Source organism: Drosophila takahashii, chromosome 3R (genome assembly GCF_030179915.1).
Source record: "Drosophila takahashii strain IR98-3 E-12201 chromosome 3R, DtakHiC1v2, whole genome shotgun sequence".
NCBI lineage: Eukaryota > Metazoa > Arthropoda > Insecta > Diptera > Drosophilidae > Drosophila > Drosophila takahashii.
The window spans coordinates 4,883,240-4,907,913 of record NC_091681.1 but is presented as its reverse complement, the minus strand read 5'-3'; the positions used below and the strand labels follow the sequence as shown (position 1 = coordinate 4,907,913).

At 40.8% G+C, this 24,674-nt stretch overlaps 1 protein-coding gene across 4 annotated transcripts in view; it reads right to left on the bottom strand.

The window, feature by feature from the left end:
- Positions 1 to 24,674, bottom strand: part of LOC138913259 (uncharacterized) — a 160,786-nt gene that overhangs the window by 17,471 nt on the left and 118,641 nt on the right. For all 4 annotated transcript variants that reach the window (XM_070216221.1, XM_070216222.1, XM_070216223.1 and 1 more), the window contains 2 exons: positions 1,461 to 1,604; positions 1,078 to 1,383 (listed from right to left, as the gene is read on the bottom strand). In XM_070216221.1, coding sequence (XP_070072322.1) covers positions 1,078 to 1,383; positions 1,461 to 1,604 — 450 coding nt within the window. The remainder of the gene's footprint in view (positions 1 to 1,077; positions 1,384 to 1,460; positions 1,605 to 24,674) is intronic.

Sequence of the window (24,674 nt, the reverse complement as noted above, 5' to 3'; positions counted from 1 at the left end):
CAATTATAAGCTTTATAGTGGGCGTGTCACATTCCTATAACAAACTTGATCTGAATTAGAAGCCAATAGAGGTGGAGAAAACATCGATGTGAAAATTGATAGATTGATGTTAAACGATATTTTACAAAAATCGATGTTTCCTCGATAATCATCAATGTTTTTTTGACGTAAAAATCAAATTTTGACCGAGCTGAACTGGACAAAGTTACTTAAAAAATAAAAAATCAAGAAGCTAAGATATGGACAAACAGCTAAAGCGTAAATTTAAATATGCAACTATTTTAATGTTCTTTCGTTTAATCTTAAAAAATAATTTTTCTATTTAAATGGCCCAGTTAATAAAAATATATTTTGATTTAAAAACATCGATGTTTTTGGTTCCGGTCTGTCTCTTGCTGTTATTAGCAATCTTTTAGTTAAACTAAAAATAACCTCTGCAAAGCTATATTTGTGTTTATTTTTATAACTGTAAAAACAAATGCAAATATAAGCCAATACAATAGAACGGTCCATTTTTATTCAACAAAATCCAGAAACATCGATGTTTTTTGACATAAACATCGAAAACATCGATGTTCCAAAAATCGATATTTCTCCACCTCTAGAAGCCAAGGAATTTCAAACTGGACATCCGGACGAACAAACAGACTGACTTAGCTAGATCGACTCGGCTAGTGGATACATGTATTTAAAAGGGTCGGAAACGCTTCCTTCCAACTATTACATACTTTTCCCCGATTACTCTACGAAATGAAATGCTTCCTGCTGGTTACCAACTTCTCGTTATGATAGTAAGGGAGCTATTATTATTTTAATCCTTGCGGAAATATACCACCTTTGTTCTGAATTTACTAATGAAGATTAGACAAAAGGGTACATGAACTCTTTTAAATATTACTAATCATAAAATCTGTACAATTATTTTTTAATTAACTCTAAGTATAATGCTAACGGCTAAGTGCAAAGCCAAATCAAACAAATAATCAAAAAAGTAATACTACTATTAAGATTCGGGTTAAGTCAAGAAATATAATGGATTAAAAAATGGCTCATCACTTCGCCCCTTTAATGACTTACCCTCCAGACTCAAGTCGGCGCTGTGTGTCATAACAGGATTAACACCACTACCATCGCCATTTATAACCAGGGAGCTGTTCATCATGGTCTGATTACTCGCCAAGTTAACGCTCGTTCCAGACCCAATCACGCTGGTTGCGTTTCCGCGTCTTGACGTGGTTGTATTGCTGTACAGCTTAGGAATTGCCTCTGACTCCTTGTATATCAGCTCATCGTCATAGAGCTCGTTCATATCACCCTCAAAAGCCTCAGGTTCGTCCAGCTCTGCTTCCAACTCCTTGCTTTCCTTAAGAACTTGTTTTGGCACTATATATGAGCAAAAAAAAGATGGGCAGTTTATTCAGCTGACCATATCAAATGCAGTAGCTCTGCTTCCCACTTACCGCATGTATAAACAACCTTCAAGTACATTCGAGAATTTGGCTGGCAAGGGCTTCCAAAAGTGTTTGCGTCTGCCGCCAGATTACATCGACGTCTTCCATGGCAAATTTGCATTACAGTCTCCGTGGCATATGAGGCGAGACACGCTGTAGGAAGCAAGATACAAAAGTCAGTGGAAATCATACATAATCATTTTTGTGTAACGTGTGAATTGAGAATATGCCCCTCTAGCCTTTGGATAAAACGATAACGGAAACTAACTTCAAAAACCCAAAGTTTTAATAACCTCGCAAATTTTACGAATGATAATGTGACTAAAGTAGCACAAATATAAAATAAAAGCAGGGTCGCCCCCAGCTTCGCCTGTACAATGTACATAGATTAGCTATATTGGCATACCTTTATCTTTGCTTTAGTTTTTAGCCTATAGGCCGGGAAAAGATTTTATCAGAAATCTTTCTAAAATTCTTATTGACTATGTGCAAAAGTTAGCAGCTGGACATAACAGAAACAAATTCCATTTTTTGCCACAATACCTTACACTAATTTACTTCAAAACATTAGTACTTTGTCCAAAACAAAGCAACATATTGTTTAAATATGGCATGTCATATTGCGTTGAGCACGTAACAAGAGAGAACGCTTTTAAAAAAGCCTGGCGCCGACATCTTTACATATTTTGAAAAAGATTAGATTCCATTTTGTTGTGTTTAGAAATACCTATGGAAATGTAGAATAAAATGTTAAATTCGGAGAATCCATTCAAAAGTAATGAGCAAAAAATGAAATGGCCAGAGTTTGTCAATAACCCAATTGCTTTAAAAATTAATAATTAGCTTTCTACAAAGTTGCAATGTTTTTTATACCCTTGTAGAGGGTATTATAATTTCAGTCAGATGTTTGCAACGCAGTGAAGGAGACGTTTCCGACCACATAAAGTATATATATTCTTGATCAACACCAATAGCCGAGTCTATCTAGCCATGTCCGTCTGTCCGTCTGTCTGTCTGTCCGTCTGTCCGTCTGTCCGTTTCTATGCGAACTAGTCTCTCAGTTTTAAAGCTATCGCGATGAAACTTTCCCGAAAGTCTTCTTTCTATTGCAGGTAGTACATAGTTCGGAGCGAGCCGGATCGGACCACTATATCTTAAGGCTCCCATAGGAATATTCAAACAAATATAAGAAAATTCATTGTAACTTTGTAGGAAGTAGGCGTTTTGATTCTTGACTACTTAAAAACAAAATTGAAATAGAAACGCTGAATCTGGAATCCCTGGAACTGCACCGAGTGAGTATTACTTTATCTGCAAGGGTATATAAGCTTCGGTTGGCCGAAGGTAGCTTCCTTTCTTGTTTTTCTATCATTTTTATACTCGTTACTCGTAGAGTAAAAGGGTATATTGTATTCGTGCAAAAGTATGTAACAGGGAGAAGGAAGTGTTTCCGACCCTATAAAGTATATATATTCTTGATCAGGGTCACTAGCCGAGCCAATACAGCCATGTCCGTCTGTTCGTCTGTCCGTCCGTATGAGCGCTGAGATCTCGGAAACTACTAAAGCTAGAAGGTTGAGATTTTCGACACATATTCTTGGGCTTCCTACGCAGCGCAAGTTTACTTTATTGTGTACACTTATACCTATTGAAATGTAGAAGACATTTTTCAAATCGGACCATTCAATAAAAAGTTATACGCAATCAAAAAAATGGTATATATCCATCTCCCTCGCACTCCCTTTAGCCGAGTGACGGGTATTAGATAGTCGGGACAACAACCCGACTATAGCGTTCTCTCTTGTTTTGATTATTCTTATGGGAGCCATAAGATATAGTGGTTCGAATCGGCTCGTTTCGACATATGTACTACCTGCAATAGAAAGAAGACTTTTGGGAAAGTTGTATTGCGATAGCTTTAAAACTGAGAGACTGGTTCGCATAGAAACGGACAGACGGACATGGCTAGACGGATATGGCTATTGATACTGATCAAGAATATATATGCTTTACGTGGTCGGAAACGTCTCCTTCACTACGTTGCAAACTTTTGACCGCTCATTTGCTATATGCGGCGTTGATTTTTGTGGCCCTGCCTATACAATAATGAAAATTCGTGGTATGCCTCCTTGTACGTCCTACATTGCGCTCTTTGTTTGTTTTTGCCCAAAACGATTCATCTAGAAGTTCTTTTTATTGACTTTTCAAAGGGCAAAGTTCATTGGAGCCAGTCGCTACTTCCAGGCCCAGGAAGCCGACGAGATAGGCGAACTCGCATTAAAAAGCGGATGCGAGTTTCAGTCCACACGGTCTCGGGCTCCGCACATGGGCGGACTATGGAAGCAGGTGTCAAAACTGCCAGGCACCTACTCTTACGAGCAGTGGACAGCGCGCTCGAAGCGCAAAAGAGGTGGCGACAGTGCTCGTCGAGATCAAGGCGGTGATGAACACGCGCCCGCTCGGAGCGATCAGGCACGACCCAAGCGACGGAGAGGAGCTGACTCCCACCTACTGACAGGCGGGTCGCTGATCGCCACACCAGCATTCCGGACCCACTTTTGCATCCCACAAAGTTCATTGTCGTGGTGGAGCACGATTTGTCTGTGGTAAGGAGGAGGAGATCAAGCGCATTGACCATCTATGGTCAAGACCTTGGATAAATTCGAGCTGACGGTGGCGTCAGTTCAGCGACTCTGAGAACCTGGTGCTGCTGGGCGAGAATGGTACGGACAATACCACGTTCATCCGCATGCTAGCCGGCAACCTGCAGCCCGATGGCGAGGTAAAATTGCCTATGCTCATGCGACGCCTATGTGCATCCGCAGTTCATTTCCGATGTTATGAAGCCCATGAAGATCGAGGAGATCATGGACTAGGAGGTGCAGAATAGAAACGATCGGAAAATGAATGGAAAATTAATTGGAAACAAATTATAGATTAGTTGGTTTTTATTGTATTCTCTTCTAATACTCTTTTTTTATACCTTAGAATTTTGATTTAAATTTAACAATAATCGAACGTCTATATCTAGAGTAATCTCCTCTATATAAAAAACGGACAGCGGCAAAATTCACCCTGAGCTGATTGACTTAAAAATCTCTTCTACGACTTTTTTTTATACTTCAGAATTTTGATTTAAATTTATTTTTAATAAAAGCCATAGGAAGGGGGAAAAAAAAAATAATGACAAAAAAATACAAAATTTAACTCTTTGAAATTTTTTTGTTTTTTGGGTGGAACTCGAAAGATAAAGATTGTCACTTTTGAAACTCATTAACATCAAAACAACTTTGAGATGTTTTTTCTTAGTATTTTTGCGTATGGATCTCGTTGGTGTTCAAATTGAAGTTTTCAAACTTGACGACTTTTAGGCCTACTCTTTAGTTAGCTAGCTTTAAAACTGAGCTAGTAAACGATATTGAAACAGACGCACAGTCGGACATGCCATATCACTACCCTAGTGATCCTGACCAAAGATTTATATACCTTCTGGGGTCAGAAAGGAGACCTTTACTGCTTTACACACTTCTTCTTTCAAAAACCTTTTTTCTATTGCAGGTATACCAACTAAAAGGCCGCGGCTCCATACAAGCCAAACCACTGTGCAATGGTGGTCCATTCCTTTCTGCGATTCCCAAATTTCCGTTTCTACCCATCCAATGCTAAAGGACTCAAAGTTATATTCGTTTTTTAAGTACAATTAACTTCACTATGAGATGGACAATCGCAGGTTCTTCCAGTAAAGTGAAGATTAAAAGGGTTTATTTTTTCGTTGGAAAGTATGTATCATATAGAACGGAGCTTTTTCGACTCTTTAAAGTATATCAGTAGCCGGGCTTATCAAGCAAAGTCCGTCTGTCAGTCTAACCGTTTGTCCGTTTGAGCTTTGTGATCTCGAAAACTAAATGAGTTTATATGGTTCCTTGATTTTGAAGTCAGCGCATAAATGTTATCCGAATAAAAAATTTATTTTCTTTCTGTCTTCCTAAATTCCTCTCTAACCAAAAAAAATGTAATTTCTTGAAACAAGAAGAAAACAAGAGAGAACGCTATAGTCGGGTTTGTGTCCCGACTATCTAGTACCCGTCACTCAGTTAAAGGGAGTGCGAGGGAGATGGATATATCAATTTTTTTGATTGCGCATAACTTTTTAGTGAATGTTCCGATTTGAAAAATGTCAAAATTGCAGATACATTTTAAAATCGTTAGTGGGCGATTGTGGGCGTTAGAGGGGGCGTGACGCTCGGCTGAAATAAATTTGCGCTGCGTAGGAAGCCCAACGTTCATACAGACGGACAGACAGACAGACGGACATGGCTAGATCGACTAGGCTAGTGACCCTGATCAACAATACATATACTTTATAGGGTCGGAAACGCTTCCTTCTCCCTGTTACATACTTTTGCACGAATACCCTTTTAGTCTACGAGTAACGGGTATAATCACCATAGAGCAAAGCGGTTTATTGGATCAAATTCTTTTAATATGTTAAAAACTGTGAAGGATAACACTGAGAAACCGAGTCGTGGTTTATTTTTCCCGCCAAACTGTCAACTTCAGAAGCACAAAGGAAATGTTTATTGTTTTGACAATGACATGACTTGAACTTAATAAAATGTACCTTGTAACACTGTAATAGCCTATTAACACTAGGGTAGAGTTATGGAGTTATGGGGTTATTAACAGAACCCTGGTTTTTTTACATATGCTGTGTATGGGCAACAGCAAGCCCAAAAAACCTGGGAAGAAGCCTGAGGAATGGCCACAGGTTTGACAGAAGACAAGGAAGCCAAGGATGCCTCGCAATGACGCGATAGTGATCGCAACCTCCACTGGAGGATCCTATGCGGACATCCTTAAAAAGGTTAAGGCTGAACCGCAGCTGAAAGAGCTAGGACAAGCCGTACAGGCTGTCAGGCGCCCAGCTAAGGGGGAACTACTAATCCTTCTAAACAAGGTATCTGATCCAAAAACCGCGGAGCTTCAGACCACAATGAAGGCGGTCCTGGGCAGCAATGTTGACGTCAGAGCGCTGACTGAGACAATGCTGGTCGAAGGAAAGAATATAGACGAGATCACCGAGAAATCGGACATTTATGTGCGGTTAAATCACAGTTTGATGTGGAGCTGCCAAAATACGCGGTGGTGAGTCTAAGGGCGGCATACGGGGGCACGCAAACAAAGTCATGCCCGATATAGGGAGACGGCTCATTAAGAAGCGAAAAATTAGGCTGGGTTGGACTTCGTGTAGAATCCGCCCAAAGAGAACACCTAAAAGGTGTTTTAAGTGTATGGAGCTTGGCCATATAGCAGGGAACTGCACGATCCAGGAGGACTGCTCAAAGTGCTGCTACAACTGCGGCGCAAAGGAGCATCAAGCCAGAGGCTGCAAGGCAAAGGCCTGCTGCATGCTCTGCAAACGCAAGAGGGAGAAGGATTGCGACCAACAATGAGTGGGAAATTCCCATACTTCAGGAGGGCTATGAAAGGGCTTAGGGGTAAACGAAGTTCCTTCAAATAAACATAAGCCATTGTGAGGTTGCCCAATTGTTGCTGGAGCAAAATGTCATCGAGGAAAACGTAGACATTGCACTCATAAGCGAGCAATAAAGGAATAAAAATTCCGGTGAATGGCTAGCAGATAATAGTAAAAAATCGGCCATAGGGAGCTGCGGAAATTCGAAGCTTCAGATTAGCAGAAAAAAAAGAGGAAATGGCTTCGCTAGGGCCCTTGTGAATGGTATAGCGTTCTATATCTGTTACCTGCCGCCAAGACATAGCCTTCCCCAGGCAATATCTGTGCTCGAAGAGATGGCAGAAGATGCCCGGGAAAATCGCCCAGCCGTAATAGCCGGGGACCAGTTCCATCATTGACCTCACATTCGTGAGCGCTGGATTGGCCTCGGGCTCCAGCTGGGAGGTTAGTGACACATACATAGTGGTGACCATGCAGCACCACGGGTTCCTAAGACCGTGTCAGGGTACAAAATAGAAAAGCTAGACGTGGAGATGGTACAGGTGTTGTTCGAGGACCTCTCTACTAGCGGTTCAGCTGAAAAACGGGCAAACCACATCGCAGACTACACCAAAGTAGCCTGTGATGCATATATGCAAAGAAAGGAAAAAAACCCATCAGGAAGAAGACCTACACCTTCACCAGTAGAACCAATCCATTGCGGAAGCCAGAAAAGACTGCCACAGGGTAAGACGCGCATACCAACGCTCAAGAGGAAGGCCCGAATTTGAGTCACTTCAAATAGTTTTCAGGGAAAAAAGACGAGCCCTGGAAAAAACCATAAAAGAAAGCAAACGCACGGGCTTTAATAATATATATGCGAAGAAATAGACTCCAACCCATGGGGCTTCGCATATAAACTCGTCACAAAACGTCTTCGGGTATTTAGTAGGCCATCGCCGACATAGCCAGTCGCCCTAAAAAGGATAGTGGAAACATTATTTCCAGAGCAAGAGAGTATGGCGCGAAGCATAAAGAGCATAAAGCTCACAAGTGCCGAAGAAGTCCTCCGGGTATTGAAGACAATACTGGACGACAAGGCACCGGGACCAGATGGCATCCCGAATAAAGTTCTTAAAATTGCCATAAAGGCAAACACAAAGGAGTATGTTGACATGTATAACGCATGCCTAACAGAAGGTGTGTTCCCTAGTCGCTGGAAACAACAGCGGCTGGTACTCATACCAAAGGGGAACAAGCCGGCGGAGGAGCCTTCTTCATATAAGCCACTCTGCATGGTTTTCGGAAGGGACTATCTACCATCGACGCCGTCGGTAAACTGTGTGAAATCGCAGATAAAGCCATCGAGGGGAAAAGATGGCTGTACGGCACTAAACAGTACAGCATAGCGGCAACGCTGGATGTTAAAAACGCATTCAACTCCGCTAGCGGGGACCAAACGCTAAATGCATTGAGGAACCTAAATGTTCCAATGTATATACAGAGAGTAATAGCGAGCTACTTCGAAGGCCGCCTGCTCCTGTACGAAACTGATTCCGCGCAAACGACCCACAGGGTGAGCGGGGGAGTCCCACAAGGATCAGTCCTAGGCCCATTGTTATGGAATGCCATGTACGATGGGATCCTTAGGATCACGATGCCCGAAGGGGCACGACTCATTGGCTTTGCCGATGACGTAGCCATAGTAGTTTCTGCAAAGAAACTCCCAGATGCGCAGAGGATCTGCAACGAAGCTGGGGAACGAGCAAGCGCATGGCTCCACGCCAAGGGACTCACCTTGGCAGCGCACAACACGAAAGCAGTCCTGATAAGTAGCAGGCAGATAGTAGAGACAGCAACTATCAAATTTGGAGAAACTACAATTAAATCTCGCCCAAGCCTAAAATACTTGGGTGTCATGATTGACCACCGGCTAACCTTCAAAGAACATTTAGCGTACGCTTGTGGCAGGGCAGGTAGGACCGCGGCCGCAATCGAAGATTATGGCAAACACTCGGGGACCGAGGCAACCAGGTCGGAGATTACTGGTTAGCGTTGTCACATCGACGCTGATGTACGCTGCTCCCATATGGGCCCGAGCCACTAAAAATGAATGCTACATGCAAGATGCCGAGTCCGTGCAGAGATTGTGTGCCCTGCGGGTATGCTGTGCGTTCCGCACGGTATCCCATGACGCGGCGTTGGTAATATCGGGAGTTATACCGATTGACCTGCTGGCATTGGAATCGGTCGAGATCCGAGTAGGTAGCACAGATATCGGAACTGCTGAATCCCTACGGAAACGGTGCAGAGAACTTACCATTGGTGGTTACCAGAGGTGGGTACAAAGTAGCAAAGGACGATGGACGTATAAGCTTATCCCAGAACTGCAGAGATGGCTGGGATGGAAGCATGGACAGGTGGACTACTACTTAACGCACCTGCTGACAGGACATGGATGCTTTAAATTCTATCTTAATAGGTTTAACTATGAAAGTTACCTGCACTGTCCACTCTGCGAGTCGGATAATTAAGACGCAGAACACGCGTTTTTTGTCTGTCCAAGATTTGTAAATGAACGAAGAGATCTGAGCATGAGGGTTGCCAGCCGCTTGTAACCTGGTGGACATTATGCTCGATTCAGAAGAATTCTGCGCAACGCAGAAAGACTGCGAAATTCCGATAGGATAGAATCCTAGAGAGCCCTAAGGGCATTCCCCCCCGGTGAAGTAATACCTAACGGCAGTACCGCCGGGGAAGCGGGGAGGGGGTGGAGTGTTTACTGGGTTAAAGTCCCAGACTTCGGCAAGCTTTCTCAGCTCTGAGTTGGCTTTCACTGCTTTAAACCACCACTAACAAAAAACAAAAATCCTACTCAAAAGCTATATCTGCTTCAAGGAGCACTTAAGGGGGAAGCATGAAACATATTAACAGATACAGCATTTTCCCAAGGCGGATATGACGACACTTAACAACGATTAATAACTAGATATCAAAACGAAAACATATTATTCGCTATCTCACAAATAGTAGATTACGCGCCCATCAACGGGTCAGCGTTGCAACTCCAGTCCCTTCATGACACAGTCGAAAAATCGCTAAGTACACTCAAAGGTCTAGAAATCGACACAGAGACATGGGATCCAATTTTGGGATTCCTAATAGAAAGAAAGCTCGATCACAAGACACTAGCAGCATTAGAGGACGCTGCCGACGCACCCACAGAAGTGCCCACTCTACCAAGCATTCTAAGTTTCTTGGAGCGAAAATCTTGCATGCTGAATATATAGGATGAACAACCAAGTGGAACACACCCAATGTTCGCAACCGATTCAACCATTTTTTACTGCAAAATTAGCAATCAGGGATCACACGATCCTATCGGCTGCAATCTCTTCAAAAGAATGAACCCAGACGAGCGTCGTAATGCTATTTACCAAATCAGAGGATGTTCAAATTGTATATCGGGACGTCACAAATTATCCGAGTGCCAATCAACCCGAAATTGCCAACACTGCAGACAACACATCATTCAATGCTACATAAGGATCCGACAAGGAATCCAGTTTGCGGCACAGTAACAATCGCAGGCTGCGGCAATCCGAAAGGACGTGTTCTACTGGCGAACGCTAAGGTAACACTACGGGGTCGAACCGGGTCCCTACAAACATGTCGCGCCATATTAGATGCTGGATTACAAGTGAATCTGATCTCAAGAAGGATTGCGGAACTGTTATCGCTTAAAGAATCGACGTCAACGGTGGAAATATCGGAAATCGGAGGGAGAACAGTAAAGGCAACTAGGGCACTGTTAAGACTCTCGTTGTGCACTTCGGACTTTGAAACCCTCGTAGAAAAACATATTGTTCGCAACGTCATGCCAAATCAGTCGTCAGTACAAATTACAAATGATCTTAAAATACCAGAAAAACTGTCGTTAGCAGATCCTGACTTCCGGCATTGTCATAATATTGGGGGCTGAATTATATCCCTGCTTGACCACCGGGGGCTTTTTTAGACTTATGTCGTGTAAGGTTCTAGCACAGCGCACGAGCATTGGCTTACATAGCCAATCACAGGTCTTCTCGAGACAGAAACCTCGTGTGATGCAGAAATAAACCCGCGCTAAAAAGAAGGCGTAGACGATCATGCAGGACCTAATCCGGCTTTTGAGGAACCAAAAGATGAAGATCCGATGGATGACCTCAATCTTGAAGAGCTGTTTACAAATAACGGATAAATAGGAACTTTCATGATGAAGAATGGATTTATTTAACGAACTCAGTATTGGTAATCATGACATAAAATAACCTGAAGGTATCTGTAACCAATTAAGAACCATCGAAACTGACTTATCCGACCAAGGACCAAGGCTTAGACCGAATAAGTCCTTGCAACTAGCGGGAAACCATCCAGCAAGAGAACTATTTACAAAAATCAACTCAACGTTTCATCAACTTCGAAACTACACAAATTCTGGACTGTTGATGAAATTTCTAAAGTTAACTATAAAATATTTAAGGTTTGTTACAGGAATTGCACCAGTGGCGGATCCAGAATTTTTTTGTGGGTGGTGATACCAGAACAATTTTTTTGTTGCATACTTATTGAATACCAAATTTTCTTTCATTTTTCACCCGAGTGGGGGATGATCCCCAGTGGATCCGCGCATGAATTGCACATATTTTAGACAGTTCATATGATCAATTGCTACAAGGTCACAACTTCAGTCCCCACGGCAATGCTATATTTGTCGCTAGGGGGAACGTCCAGCAGCAACAAGACATAGAGGACGATAATCAGAAGCTTGAACCACGGCAGCACAAGGATTAGACGTATTAAATAATTTGGTAGCTGCGTACTATACAACTCGGTCAAGACGTGACCGACATCACCCCTTAATTGAGGGTACCCCTCAATGGGGGGGAGAATGTTCGTTCTCATTATTGCTCAACATGACCAACGTTCGAACTCTATGTTGCTCACCATGACTAACGACCAACGAATCAAGCCGTAGTCAAGTTGGTAGCAGTACCAGGCGCCCAGTTGTACCCACTGCAGATAATAATTGATGATCAGCAATCAACGGTTGACTCGATGTCTCCCTGACCCGCCAAGCGGTCAGCACATTATGCAGTGTTAGCCGACCCAACCGCTGACCTACTCCAGAATACAACCCATTTCACTATTCTTTGACACACTCCAAGTAGTGTATAACCATGTTCCAACCTCACAATAAATCAGTTGTCACTTCATCTTCTAACTCTGTCGTTCTACTTTCTGACCTCCGGGAAGCCCTTGTTACTAAAAGGACCGAGTTCCTTATACAAACATATTGGTCTACAAGCCACGCTTGGGATCAAACACAAACAACAAACACTAGATGTCATTACTCGATATTTGGAGTTAGCCCAGTGGAAAAACTTTTTTGGAGTAATCGGATTACTGGCTCACTCGATAGGTTACCCCACATAGTGTGAATAGACTATAACACTGCTTGACCAACCCGAAACATGGAAAGTAGTTGTCGAACACTCCTTCTCAGACCATCAGTATGAAATTTAAAATATCTCCAAATTGCTTTCCCGCCGAGGACTTACGAAATCTAAGAAAAACTAACTCACAAGAAACTTACACACTCCACCGACGCACGAACTGAACAGAAAAGAATTAGATTACCAGTTAATACATTTACTGACCCAAAAAAAGGATTTCAAGAAGATTAAGATTTCAAAACCAAACTTAAACCGTCCTGGTGGAACTCAATCATGGCGAATTTTAAAAGGTAGTATAAAACATATTTCAATAAAGCTAGGTACAATAACAGCGAGCTTCCTGAACATATACCATGATAGCTACATACCAAATAGACGCATCCAGACTCAGAAGAATCTTAGAAAATGTCCAGCAACCATTGCAAAGCATCTAGAAAACTCTGGAACTCCTGATAGATACCATAAAAACACAGTACGGTAAGACCCTCCCACACCACCCCAAAGGACTTCCGTCCAAAACGTCTCTCATTCTTTTTGTTAAAGACACTGGTACCATGCGTAACATAAAGGCATATCAACAAATATCACCCTCCAGGACACAATTATCCAAGTGGCAAATCGGTTTTCGTTTTCTCGTCCGTCATTTAAAACTCCAAATAAAAGGCACACTAATTTGAGACTAGGTGGCAGCCCCACAACAGAAAAGTTAACTCATTGTCAAAAATTAATCGAAAAACTATCGAAAACCATAAAACAGTCAGCTAACAGCTAATGATATAAACAAAATTAATAAAAAAAACAATGTCGGCAGAAAGAAAGTTTCGCGGTAAAAATTATACCGATGAACAGGAGACAATTCTTGTAGAACCTGTGTCTTCGCAATCGCCTCCGGGAGATTGAATTCTTACATACGTGCAATCTATGGCTCCTATGACTTTCGGAAACTTGGCTATTTTGTAAAAATCAAAAACATTTTCTTGAAGATCTTCAATTCGCGGGTACTTCATAAATTGTTTTGAAAAAGACGCTATAGCAAAAGAAACTTTCTTAACAACTCGACTGGCTGTGGCCACGATAACACAAAAATAATACAAAAATCGCCAACAGTTATAAGAAAACTGCCCCTTGCGTAGAATCTAAGAGTTATTAGAAGCTTAACCCATGGCTGTATTGTCGTTTCCCTGTAATAAACTTTATTATTTTATGGAATTAGTTAAATCAAATGAATGCTCATACTTCTTTACTTTAGATTAGATTCAAGTCGCAAAACAATTATTTGCAAAACAAATAGCACCGCTTTTTCGCAAGCGAACCATTTATAATAATAAATAATAAACCAATAATAATAATAAGTTCGTGTGGGATATAGACCTGCTTTCAGTATAGCGACTTCTTCATTGTTTCAATTCCATTATTTGCTCATAAATTTTTAATGCATTTTTTTTTCTGCATTTCGATAGGTTTTAATATACAGAAGAAAAAAAATGATATGAAATTGCACTCAAGTTAACATTATTTCATATCAAATTTGGGCCGATATTTATTAATGCAAGATTGATATTTCGAACATATCAAGTTGATATTTTCGAGAATATCAAGTTGATATTTATACCCGTTACTCGTAGAGTAAAAGGGTATATTAGATTCGTGCAAAAGTATGTAACAGGTAGAAGAAAGCATTTCTGATAAACTATATATATTCTTGATCAGGATCACTAGCCGAGTCCATCTAGCCATGTCCGTCTGTCTGTCTGTATGAACGCTGAGTTCTTTGATTCTGCCCAGCGCATAACCCTAGGCAGTTACACGCTTCCGAACCTAGCTGCCATGCAAGGCAAACGTTGAAAGGAACTGATTTTTATGGTTCGCTCGCTATGAAGTTCCCTCGACGATTAAATGGCTTCATGTAATCCTGTTCCTTTGTTCGTCGTTGACTTAGGTGTGTGCTAGAATGATCAGAGTCTTTCTCGGCGGCGTTCGTCGTTGACTACCGTTTTGGCCTGACGATTAAACGGTGGTTCTGCATTCGCTGTAACGAACTGTTTTTGTTTGATCGTTACGTAAACGCCGCGTCGGGCTCAAGATCACAGCGTGCGGTTCTCGGCGTCGTTCCTCAACAGCGTCCCACGGGTTCCATCCTGCTTGTAGGACTCAAAGAGTCTGCACAACCTTCCTTTCGAGGTCTGGCCAGAATGATAGCGAGACCACCTGTACCGCAGGACTCCCGGAGGTCGGTCTGGCTCTAGCCTGAGAAACAAATGGCCCGGCAGGTCAAATCAAATTCAGCCTTATCGTAAGTCCACCGTATCCCCGACGCCTGGCACAAACTCTTGATCCGCGCTCACCTTCCAGGTAACTTGTCCTGTTCTCGTTCCGATCCAATCTCTGCGTCTTGCAGATCTCACCGTTGCAATCGCAGCTTGGTCACCTTTCATCCCAGTTCCTGTGGTTTTGTCCGGCAAACTGTGTATTCATGGTTTTTACAGTTGGGATCGCGCGGTCGATGGGTTTTTCATGGGTAATGTATGTTAAGAAACTTCTTAAATGCCCGACTGTCAAACCTCACCCCGTTGTCCGTAATCACCACTTTTAAAATTCCGAAACTTGCGATTACTCGTTCTCTAAACGCCTTTTGCAAGGTTTTTCATGTACTTCGAACACATCCGTAAATTTCTTTATCGTCGTCTTCCGTGTTCTGTGTCAGAATAGCACCTTTGCCGTAATCGCTGGCGTCTGTTTGCAGGATGAATGTTCTTCCAAAATCAGGACACGCTAATACTGAGTTAGTCACCAGCCTCGCCTTTACCTTCTCGAAAGCCTATTGGTGGTCTTGCGTCCACACCCATTTCACGCACTTGCGGAGTAGGTCGTTGAGCGGCTAAACGATAAGTGCGAAGTCCGGTACAAATCGTCGGTACCACGATGTTTTAGCTCGCGGACGGTTGTTTCTTACTGGGCTATAGGAGTAACCTTGTCTCTGTCTGTACCAATTCCTTGGCTTGTAACTCGATGTCCAGGTACAGCAGAATTGACACTTCTCCTCCATCAGACGCCGTAACATTTCTCTTAGATTACACAGGCCAACAGTGTTTTTGGTGCAGCCCTATGGGCATTAAATTGTGTTAATATAGACGTATATAAGCATATCTGCATACTTAGTTTTCGCGTTTAACGGGTGGTATTTGGGCAATCGCGGTTTGAAAAAAGTAGCAACATTTTATATTTTCATTTAAGATATCTTCGAGGGTCTGTGCTCAGTTGTAATAAAACCTATGCCAAAAAATTGCGTAGATGCCCTTCTACATAAGGCTCATTCCACGTGAAACGTGACAGGCCAATTTGGGTCAAATCTCAGAATCAATCGAAACTTTTATTTTCGATAGAGGATTGAAATATAAGGATCGGTTTTTATTTTTTTTTTTTTAACTCTTACCGTTTTTTTAAAAAAAATAATTTTCTAATTAAGCTCCGATTTTTCAGTTATGCATCACTTGAGACTCGTTTGAGTTATTTCAATATTTGGTATGCAACTTTGTGGGATATGTTCATGTCTTTCAAAAAAATAATTTAAAAAATTTTTAATTTTAAAATGAAGTATTTTTTAAGAGAATTTAAATTTAAAAAAATTCTGCGCTGTTGTTGCTTGATGCAAAGTTGCTAAACTAAAATCGTTGTCTTTACTAGTAGGTCTTGCAAATACAAAAATTTTATTTTACCACTTCGTGAAGAATTGATGAAGCAATATGAGGATAATTTTTTTATTCGGGAACCGCGTGTATTCCGGCGTACAGAATTTTTTTAAATTTAAATTCTCTTAAAAAATACTTAATTTTAAAATTAAAAATTTTTTAAATTATTTTTCTGAAAGACATGAACATATCCCACAAAGTTGCATACCAAATATTGAAATAACTCAAACGAGTCTCAAGTGATGCATAACTGAAAAATCGGAGCTTAATTAGAAAATTATTTTTTTAAAATAAACGGTAAGAGTTAAAAAAAAAAAAATAAAAACCGATCCTTATATTTCAATCCTCTATCGAAAAAAAAAGTTTCGATTGATTCTGAGATTTGACCCAAATTGGCCTGTCACGTTTCACGTGGAATGAGCCATAATTGCATTTAAGGTTCCATCATTATTTGAGTTAATAAAAGCCTATGAGCCATTGAAGTAATTTGTTCACCTCTATTTACAACCAACTTGATGCGGTGAACAGGCTTAAAAAATACAAGGAAAAATATGTGCCCTAAAATATTTTACATGCATCTAGAGGCGTCTTTTCCCGAATTTTTGAGATAAATCCCACTATTGTACTTCGAAAAATGGAATTTATAGAATTTTTTCCGTAAGAATGGGAAAAGTAACAAGTATTTTAGAGTCACTCTTACGTAATTTTAGATTAGTGTGTTAAATTACTAATATAATCTATAAAGTATAAATTAAAAGCCAACGTGTCAGAGTGTAAGCTCTGAAACCTAAGTAAAATGAGCACAGCTCGGCAACAACAACAAGACGAACGTCGACTTTCGTCAATCAGAAACAACGCTTACTTTTGTATACGAGCTGATGAGTCAATAGTACCAAAGAAAACTGCAACATTGCAAGTGAACACAGCGAGAGCGCGCTCGCTCTCCCCTGCATTATTATGCGCAAGCGGCACAGCACCCAATGAGCCGTGGAGTGACCAATGCCCGTCCCCCGACCCCTACGACCTTACAAGCAATATTACCACAACTACCAGCACAATGCCCGTATTTACCACTGTGACTTCGACACTAACAACAACAACCAACACAACAACAACTACATCTACTGCAGTCACTCAGCGCCCGGCATCGTCAGTTCTGACCGGCAAGCTCCCCTTCCCCCAACAAAAACCTACGAAAAATGCTAACGGAACGTTAATACAAACTGGAATCGATCGCTATGTGCAAATAAAAAGAAAATTAAGCCCGCAATCTTCTAAAAAAAGCAATGCATCAAAAGTATTAAAATCAAATACTACCACTGTCCCGAAAAATACGCTGACCAATAATAGATTTTCGATTCTTAGTGACACAGACGAAGATAATGCTGCCACTCAAACAACCACTGTTAAGAAACCAAGGCCACCACCCATATATGTTCGTCAAGGAAATTGTGCTGAGCTAGTCAAAAAAATAACTGACCTAATTGGAGCTAACAAGTTCTATGTCACTTCTATAAAAAGAGGTAACATAAATGAAACCAAAATTCAGGCAAACGATGAACAAGATTATCGATCAGTGGTCAAATACCTAGATGAGGGAAAAGCCAATTACTATACCTATCAACTCAAAAGTAGCAAAGGCCTACAAGTAGTTATCAAAGGAATTGAATCAACAGTTCCAACCATTGAAATAATAGATGGGCTTAAAGAAAAGGGTTTTAATGCCAAAACGGCTATAAACATAATAAACAGAAACAAAATTCCCCAGCCAATGTTCAAGATAGAACTGACACCGGAAAATATGCCTTTAAATAAAAATGAAGTTCACCCAATCTACAAGCTTCAATTTCTATTGCACCGCAGAATCACGGTTGAGGAACCCCATAAACGGAATGGACCCATCCAATGTACGAACTGTCAAGAATATGATCATACGAGAACATACTGCAAACTTCGCGCAGTCTGCGTTGTCTGCGGGGATGCACATTTAACTACGGACTGCCCTCTAAATAAGGAGAACCAATCTGCCAAAAAATGTAGCAACTGTGGGGAAAACCACACGGCCAACTACAGAGGTTGCCGTATTTATAAGGAGATGAAAAACCGCCTAACCCAAAAATAACTGCAGCTAGAAACCCAGCCATCCCCCAAAATCTTCCATACATACCATCAACAACGACACCGGGAGTCTCTTTTGCTCAGGCGCTGAGTTACAACAACGGGTCTTACGCTTCAGTTCCAACACCTACATTTAAACAAACCACTCCAGGATTGTTGGAGCAACAGGCATCGAACCATACTTCGGAAAGTATCTGCGTAAACACATCCCAATTACCTAGTGGTATAGAATTAATGCTGGCAACTATAACAAAAACAATGGGAGCAATGCAGCAAACTCTGCAGGAGCTTGTGCGCACTCAAAATCTCCTCCTGGAGCTTTTAGTCAAACAAAAATCTTAGATGATTACTTTTAAAATATCTTTCTGGAATGCGAATGGCATTTCGCAGCACAAATACGAGCTTATGCAGTTCCTTGATCAATATGACATTGACGCCATGCTCATATCAGAGACTCACTTAACAAATAAAAACTATTTTCATCTTACTGGCTATACATTTTATTCGACAAATCATCCTGATGGGAAGGCTCATGGAGGTACTGGAATTCTGATAAAGAATCGCATTAGGCATTACGAGATGCCATCATTCGCTACGACTTATATTCAAGCAACAGCAGTACACCTCGAAACCCAAAGCGGCTACCTAAACCTAGCCTCTATATACTGCCCACCGCGCTTCGCTATTACCGAAGCAGAATTCCTAAACTTCTTCGATGTATTGGGTGACCGCTTTATAGCAGCTGGTGACTACAATGCAAAGCACACCCACTGGGGATCTCGACTCATCAACCCCAAGGGAAAACAACTCTACAACGCGATTATAACTCCGCGAAACAAGCTTGACTTTATTTCTCCGGGTAAGCCTACATATTGGCCAACAGATCCAAATAAGAAACCTGACCTGATTGATTTTGCTATCACAAGAAGAGTGCCGCAGGCTCATGTGCGTGTGGAGCACTTATCAGATCTATCATCAGATCATTCACCCATCTTGCTTCACCTCTATGACCACCCTCAGGTTACAGAACGGTTACACTCTCTAACTACTGGTAAAACAGACTGGCTCAAATACAGAAAGTATGTAAGTACTCATATTAATGACCGCCCAAACATTTCCTGTGAAGAAGACCTAGACAATTCAGTTGAAGAGTTAGTGAGTGTTATTACACTGGCTGCACAACATTCCACGCAACCTATAACATCTAATAAACCATTTAACAGCAGACGTGCTTCTAGGCACATCGAAGAACTGCTATACAATAAGAGAAGGCTTCGTCGAGAGTGGCAAGCCCATGGATCCCCAGCCTCCAAGGAGCGCCTAAAAATAGCCAACTGCATGCTCCGCAAAGCACTAGAAGCTGAGAAAAATAGAGATGAACTATCCTTTATGAAGCAACTCTCACCAAATAGCAAAAGATATCCACTGTGGAAAGCTAAGTCAGGCATATGTCCACCAATAGAAAGTGAATCACCCCTACATACGCAAACAGGAACTTGGGCCCGCAGCAACGAAGAGAGGGCGAATACATTTGCCCACCACTTAGAAAATGTCTTCAAACCACTTCCAGCTACGAATAGCTTTGTGCTGCCATTAATCTCCAATCCTGAAGCTAGCCCGCAAATTATATACCATCCAGAAGAAGTTACAAGAATCATACAGTCCCAAGACAAAAAGAAAGCGCCGGGTCACGATCTCATCACCCCAAAAATGATTGTAGAACTGCCAAACTGTGCAATACATCTTCTAACCATAATATTTAACAGCATGATGAATTTGGGATATTATCCTCAACAATGGAGGAAGTCTGTCATCATAATGATCATGATAATGATCATGATAATGATAAAGCCGGAAAGGACAAGTCGCAGCCATCGTCATATAGGCCAATCAGCCTTCTGCCGTGCCTATCAAAGATATTTGAAATGCTCCTCCTCAGTCGTATCAAGCAATACTTACAAGCCCACAATGCAATACCAATGCACCAATTCGGATTTCGTGAAAAACACGAAACTATTGAACAAGTGAACCGGATAACCTCCGAGATACGAAATGCATTTGAAAGGCGAGAATATTGCTCCGCTGTCTTTCTGGATGTCGCACAGGCCTTCGACCGCGTGTGGCTGCACGGCTTAATTCATAAAATCAGATTTATACTTCCACAAAGCACGCATACAATTTTGGAGTCCTACCTACAAAAAAGAAGCTTCGCAGTGCGATGCAAAGATTTCATCTCTGATTATCATCCAATAAAAGCTGGAGTACCCCAAGGAAGTGTGCTTGGGCCGACATTGTATATTATTTATACTGCAGACCTCCCGACATCCACTCTTACAACAACCTCAATCTTCGCCGATGATACTGCCATCCTAAGTCGGTCTAAATGTCCTCTTAGAGCAACGCAACACCTAGCAGATCACCTCGTGCTTCTAGAACAATGGCTAGCAGACTGGCGCATAAACGTTAACGAACAAAAATGTAAACATGTTACTTTTACCCTAAGCAGGCAAACCTGCCCTGCCCTGCCAAACCTTCACTGTCCCTGAACAACATTATTATGCCACAAACAACTGAAGTAACATATCTAGGAGTCCACCTGGATAGACGACTCACTTGGCGTAAACATATCGAAGCTAAGAGAAATCAGTTAAAATTTAAAGCCAGCAATCTACATTGGCTTATTAACGCCCGCTCGCCATTAAAATTAGAATACAAAATACTCTTGTATAATGCAGTCCTAAAACCAATTTGGACATATGGGTCCGAGTTATGGGGAAACGCATGTGCCAGCAACTTAGAAATAATCCAGAGAGCTCAATCAAAGATACTGAGAACTATAACAGGAGCGCCGTGGTATATACGGAATGAAAATATTCATAAAGATCTAAACATAGGCTTAGTTAAAGACGAACTCGACAAAGCGAAAACAAAGTATAATCTCAAGCTCCAGTCCCATCCTAATGACCTTGCGCGGTCTCTAATCTGGACCACAAGCTATACACGACTCCGGCGAAGAGACCTCCCCACCCAGCAGCAATAGTTAGGGCCGTTATTCCAAAAAAAAAAAAAAAAAAAAAAAAAAATTTTATTAATTTGTAATTAATTAAAATATATAAACTAGATTAAGATTTGCAAACTTGTCGTTAGTCTCTAAGAGAGAAGATTCAATAAATAAAATACCGTTAAAAAAAAAAAAAAAAACTCTTACGTAACGAGTGTGTCGTGTTTTTACACAGTAGGCTTTTTAAAGATAACAGTGGCGTCGCCTTAAAATTGTGGTGGAGATTTTTTTAAGGCATATTAACCCCTTCAAAATATAATTTGTCTATGTTCGGCGCCTACTGCTAACCAAATTGAAAGGCACATTTTTACGAATGTGTCAGATATTTATGTAAAATGGGATTTAAAAATAGTTGTTACTTTTTAAGTTCTTACGGAAAAAATTCTATAAATTCCATCCTTCGACGTAAAATGGTCTTATTTGTCTTAAAAATTCGGTGAAAGACGCCTCTAGATGCCTGTAAAATATTTTAGGGCATATATTTTTCCTTGTATTTTTTTAAGCGTGTTCACCGCATCAAGTTGGTTGGGAATAGAGGTGAACAAATTACTTCAATGGCTCATAGGCTGTGATTGACTCAAATTATGATGGAACCTTAAGTGCAATAATGTAGAAGGGCATCTAAGCACTTTTTTGGCATAGGTATTATTACAACTGAGCACAGACCCTCGAAGTTATCTTAAATCAAAAAATTAAATGTTGCTATTTTTTTCAAACCGCGATTGCCCAAATACCACCCGTTAAACGCGAAAACTAAGTATGCAGATATGCTTATATACGTCTATATTAACATGTTTTAATGCCAATAGGCCTGCAGCTTTTAATAAATAATAATAATAAAGTCCATTTTGTTGACTTGTGTTATCCTAGTGTTTTCGTTACAACAATTTAACATCCTGATACGCAAACGCGTGTGGAGACTTCTCGGGTCCGATCTTTTGGTCCAAGGCCCTTTGAAATGTTTCGGATGCCGAGTGTAATCCAAATGGCATCACTCTCCACTGCATTATGGGCTAAAAATTCGAAAGTGAGGCATTTTTACATTTTTTTTTGTTCTTCAGTATTACGAAAATGACCTTCTGTGGTTATTTACAATACTTAAAGGAACCCAAAATCCATTTTTAAAGAATTTTATGTGGCGTTTTTCGCTATTTATACCCGTTACTCTTAGAGTAAAAGGGTATATTGTATTCGTGCAAAAGTATGTAACAGCTAAAAGGAAGCGTTTCCGACCCCATAAAGTATATATATTCTTGATCAGGGTCACTAGCCGAGTCGATTTAGCCATGTCCGTCTGTCCGTCTGTCCGTCTCTCCGTCTCTCCGTCTGTCCGTCTGTATGAACGCTGAGATCTCGGAAACTACAAAAACTAGAAGGTTGAGATTTCCAACACATATTCTTTGGCTTCCTACGCAGCGCAAGTTTATTTTAGCCGAACGCCACGCTTCCTCTAGCGCCCACAATCGCCCACTAACGATTTTAAAATGGGTCCTGCGCCCACATCTTTAAAGATTTTCAAAAAGTATAAATGCAATTTTGTTGTGTATATTTATACCTATCGAAATATAGAAGACATTTTTCAAATCGGACCATTCATTAAAAAGTTATACGCAATCAAAATTTATATATCTATCTCCCTCGCACTCCCTTTAGCTGAGTTACGATTATAGTCGGGACACCAACCCGAGTACAGCGTTCGCTTTAGCTGAGTGACGGGTATTAAATAGTCGGGACACCAACCCGACTATAGCGTTCTTTCTTGTTTTTCCCTAAAGAAAGTCAAACGTTTGAAATAGGGTCACACGTTTACAAAAAGGGACGAAAAACTCCGTAGTTTTTGCCACTCCATTTCTCTGGCTATTGTAAGCAAACCAAAAAAGTTTAAATATGGATACAAGGAGTGAAGGTTTGTGAAATAAATTATAAACACAATGTTTATTATATGTGCTTTTTTGTCCATTTGTTCAATGTTTTGTTGCTTAGTCTTTAGATGACAAATGAGAAATTTGTTTTTTCTTTCTGTGGTGTGTAACTTGTGAGTATAGGGGAGTATAAGCAAGGTACAAATTTGAAGTAATAAACAAAACAATTGTTAATCGAACCCTATCAATACTTTTTGCACGTTTTACGTAAAACCTCCATGTTGTAGTTGCATTTGAGTTTTGTCACTACACATTGCTTAATGTTTGGATCGACAACAACCGGCAACAATCCGCTGCAAACTAAGAACGGAATCGAATTAAGCGATAGTCAGCAGACATTAGATAAAAAGAAACTTATGCAGTTTTTTGCCCTCTATAATAATGGACCGGTTCAAGGAAAATCATTCCCAGTGGCTTTCATCGAACCTAACAATTTAAATTTTGGAAAAGGACACGCCAAGTGGCAAACCTACTGATGCAGGACCACGGTTAAAGCGTAAGTTGGCATCTAAATTGGCGAAAGAAAAATAAAATTCGAAGCCATGGCTTTTGCATGCTGCTTCTAACTGGTGTTTTCTTCAGAGGAAACTTAAAGTTGCAATAAAGCAACGATGGATTATTTGATTGACATGAATTTTTTTTATTCGAAAGATAATCTTGTGAAATTACATTTAATATATGATTTCTGGCATATGACCGCCACGGGCACGTCCAATTTTCGATGACTTTTCCTAACATTTGCGGCCGTATATCGGCAAAGACATGGCGAATGTTGTCTTCCAAATGGTCAAGCGTTTGTGGCTTATCCGCATAGACCAATGACTTTACATAGCCCCACAGAAAGTAGTCTAGCGGTGTTAAATCACAAGATCTTGGAGTCCAATTTACAGGTCCAAAACGTGAAATTAGGCGGTCACCAAACGTGTCTTTTAATATAAATAAATAAAATTGCACTGTTTGCAAGCGATGTTCAGGTGTGAGTCTATTCATGATGAATTGCCAAACCAATCTGAGAATAAATCACTTGACAGCTGTTAAATCGGTCGCCATCTTGAACATTGACAACAAGTAGATACTTCAGATTTGTTGCGAAAGGCGTTGAATATGAAATATTTATTAACAAATACATTTTTTTTAGATCCTTGACTTTAAAAGTAAATATGCGGCATTGGCGGTTGATGGAGACATGGTCCAATTCAAAATTTAACAAAAATAGAAATTGTATTACAGTTACCAACACAAATAACATTTTCTTTAAATCCTTGGTTTCAAATATATATGTATATAAGCAACAAAAACCGAAATAACATCTTAGCCTTAAAAGTATATAACAAAAATTTTAGACTTGTATCTTTAAAACTGGAGTTTATGCCTCAAAGACTGAATATTTGCCCATAGTGCACTGCAAGAGTCCCTTTCCTGGCACCGTGAACGCCTTGAAGTTTCTGCTTTGGTTCCTCCAGAGGAATCTGCCAGTAACCAT